Source organism: Bison bison, unplaced genomic scaffold (assembly GCF_000754665.1).
Source record: "Bison bison bison isolate TAMUID 2011002044 unplaced genomic scaffold, Bison_UMD1.0 scf7180017862650, whole genome shotgun sequence".
NCBI lineage: Eukaryota > Metazoa > Chordata > Mammalia > Artiodactyla > Bovidae > Bison > Bison bison.
In genome coordinates, this window is record NW_011493222.1 from 12,445 (window position 1) to 15,701 (window position 3,257).

Consider the following 3,257-nt stretch of genomic DNA (forward strand, 5'->3'; position numbering starts at 1 on the left):
CCACAGCACATGTGTTCACGACGGGCACACACCACAATGCACACGTGACCACAGCGGGCACATATCACAGCACATGTGTGATCATGGCGGGCACATACCACACCACAGACGTGTTCACAGAGAGTACACACCACACCACACCACACCACACGTGTGATCACAGAGAGCACACACACACCGCACATGTGATCACGGCAGGCACACATCACAGCACACGTGTGATCACAGCGGACACACACCACACGACACACATGATCACGGCACGCACAGGACACACAGAGGAGCATCCCGGGGAAAACAGGCTCTGCACGGACAGCTTCGGAGGGCGGGCTCTGGAAACGGCCTGAGAAGCAGCCCAGGAGCTAGTGGGTACACATGAGGGTGGGGAGGCCAGCGGGGAAGGGGAAACACAGATGGTCTGCCAGCCGCACCCAAGCCCCTGCACCCGGGCCTCCTCTCATCATCTCCTGCCCACCCTGCACGAGAAGGGGTGCAGGTCTGACCATCTCCCATCGTCCTGCGCTGCCAACCCGCCCCACCCAAGGCCACCCCGCCACCTCACCTGCTCCGAGTCCTGGGGGAAGACCGCGTCGAAGGCGAACATCTTGGGGACGGCAGCTGTAGGGGCACGTCGGGGGCCCGTGCTGCCTGGGGGCCTGGTGGCCGGGTCATAGAGGGTCACCTGCTTCTTGCGAGGGTCCACCTTGAGAAAGGACGTGGACTCGGCCGAGCGCTGGGCCCCCTGCTCAGGCCAGATCCGCAGCATGACCTTCACCTGGGGAGGCGGGCGGAGCGGGCCTCTGAGCAGCGCTAATTACAGGGCAGGGGCAGCCTCGCGCGAGTCGGGACAGCGGGCCTGGCCGGCACGGGGTCCCCACTGGAGGAATGCGGCATCCGCGCCCCAGCCCCAGGCGGGAGCACGTCCCACATGAGGTCAGCGAGGCAGGGAGGCAGTGAGGCCTGGCGGGAGGAGCACGCCAGCACAGATCAGGGAGCCCGTGAAGGGGGGCACAGGGCGGACAGAGGAAGCACACCCCAGCTGCTCCTGTGGGCAGAGAGAGAAGACGAGGACGGGACCCAGAGGGCAACCCCGCGACTCGGGGGTCCTCACACCCTCTCGCTGGCCCCGATGCAGAGCCAGGACCAGGGGAGTAAGCCCCAAGACCCGGGCCTTCAAGAGCAGAGTCACCTGCATGGGCTCCCCGCCAGCTCTGCCAGCTCCCCGGTCTCACCAGCCATTACAGGGACTCCTCTCCCCCAGGCCTGCGCAGGCTTGAGAAGGGAGGAAACCCACTTAGAGAGGTCAACTGTCCCACCTGCATCACACAGCCTGCGAGCGGGTCCCCTGAAATCCCGATCCCCAAATCTGAGGGTGGAGCGAGAAGGGGAGAGGGGGCAGTGGAAGCAAGACCCGGGCTCTCCCACAGGGCCCCCATCAGAGCCTCGGGAGTGCTCCCACCCCCTGCTCCCACGCCATGGGTGGACAGAGGCTGCCCCTGACCAAGGCCCTCCCCACACCCCCAACTCCCGACCTCGGGCAGGCTCTGCACACAGCAAGGTGCAGCCCCAAGGAGAGATGGCGGTGCACGGATGCAGGGCAGAGGGAGGGCGTGGGCCACGCCCCACCCCCAATCTCGGTCCAGCCTCACCTCCTCCAGGGAGCCCTTCCGGCCAGCTCCCAGCCCCAGGCCAGAGGCCTTCAGGGCCCTGAGCACATCCTCCCCGGCCCGCGGCCCAGGGTGGGCAGCGAGAGCGCGGGGAATGGAAGGACAGACCACGACGCGGGACAGGCTGAGGCCCGTGCCGCCCCCAGGAGAAACGGGCTCCGGTACTTCCGACCCCAGAGCCGCCGGAGGCCAGACTCACACCCAGGACCAGGCAGGACCCAGAGGCAAGCCGGTCAGCACAGGACCGGGAGGAAGAGGGCAGGCTGATCCAGGAGGAGATGGGGATTCTCAGGGGACTTGATGGGGAGACCGAGACAGGGGTGACCGGGCGGGACAGGCTCGGCTGAGCTCAGGGCCCAGCAGGCCGCCCGGCAGCCTCTGCCACTGTGTGTCCCCCAAACCCAAAACAAATGCAAAGCTCACCCATGCTGCCCATCTGCCTTTATGCCCAGCTTCCAGAGCTGGACCCCGAGCCCCAAGGCCCCCAGGCAAACAGAAGCCTGGGGGCGGGGGACCCAGAAACTTAAGATGCAAGAGCCCAGAGTAAGCTGCACTGCAGACACACCAAAACCTGCAGGGAGAACACAGACCCCGGGCCGAAAGGGGCCCGGAGCTGCCGGGCGAGCCACCCCAGGTGAGCCCCCCACCCCCCAGGAGAAAGCATTAGACCCCAGCTTCTGCAGGAGGACACAGGCCTCCACTGAAACCTCCGATTTCTCCACCACAGTGTAAATCAAATTACCAGGCTCATCTCAGAGCCAGTATTTTTCACGGATTTAATTGTAAGTGACAGATACATAACGCCGGCAAAATTGGTTTACCGCGGGTAGTTCGCGCAAGGCGCCACCGATACCCCTTCGGCACGTGGCAAATTGACATGCAGAGCGCTCTGCTAAGGAGAGGCGGTCCTGGGGGAGACGTGGGGAGAGAACCCCTCTACTGAGCTCCTCCAACCCGGGCTCATTAGGCGAGAAGCGATTCTTTTATTCCCTGACGACACGAACAAAACTATTTCATTTCCAAACGCCGCTGCCAAGCAGACGAAAATGTGCACTTCCCAGTAATTTTTGGCAATTTTTTTTCAGCGTGAACTCCAGGCCACTTCAGGGGCCAAATGGGTTCTGCAGATTGGAGCGTGTTCCCGGCGGGGAAAAGCCTGACTGGGCTGCCCCGCTGGGGTCCCCACCCCCGGGCCAGCCCCATGGCTGGGTCCTGGTCTGTGAGGGCCTTTCGTTACCAGGGGAAATGACAGGGTTTCCCCGCCAGACAAGCACGTCTCCCCCTAAATGTTCAGCTATTGCAAAGCACCCGCTGAGTAGCTGCCAGGTAGGGAACAAATACATTTTGCATAAAAACGGGCTTCCACTCCTAAGAGGGGGCCCCGGGCGGGCGTGGGGGGAGGGACCGTCTTCTGTAATTCCGCACAATGATGAATTATCTTAAGTGGCACATTAATGTCAAGAATCGAGTGTAATCTAACTTCTTTTCTCTGACAATATTAAATGCCTTTCAGGAGGCATTTCTGACTATGTGATATTCGTGCAAATAACATCGTCCAGGGAGGCAGGGAGGGGGGCCTGGTGGGGGAGG

At 62.6% G+C, this 3,257-nt stretch overlaps 1 protein-coding gene across 1 annotated transcript in view; it reads right to left on the reverse strand.

Moving 5' to 3' along the window:
• Positions 1 to 297: 297 nt before the first annotated feature.
• LOC104983441 (basic proline-rich protein-like) overlaps positions 298 to 3,257 on the reverse strand; it is a 12,710-nt gene continuing 9,750 nt past the window's right edge. The window contains exon 6 of the mRNA XM_010832879.1: positions 298 to 775. Within this exon, the coding sequence (XP_010831181.1) occupies positions 461 to 775 (315 nt within the window). The 3' untranslated portion in view covers positions 298 to 460. The remainder of the gene's footprint in view (positions 776 to 3,257) is intronic.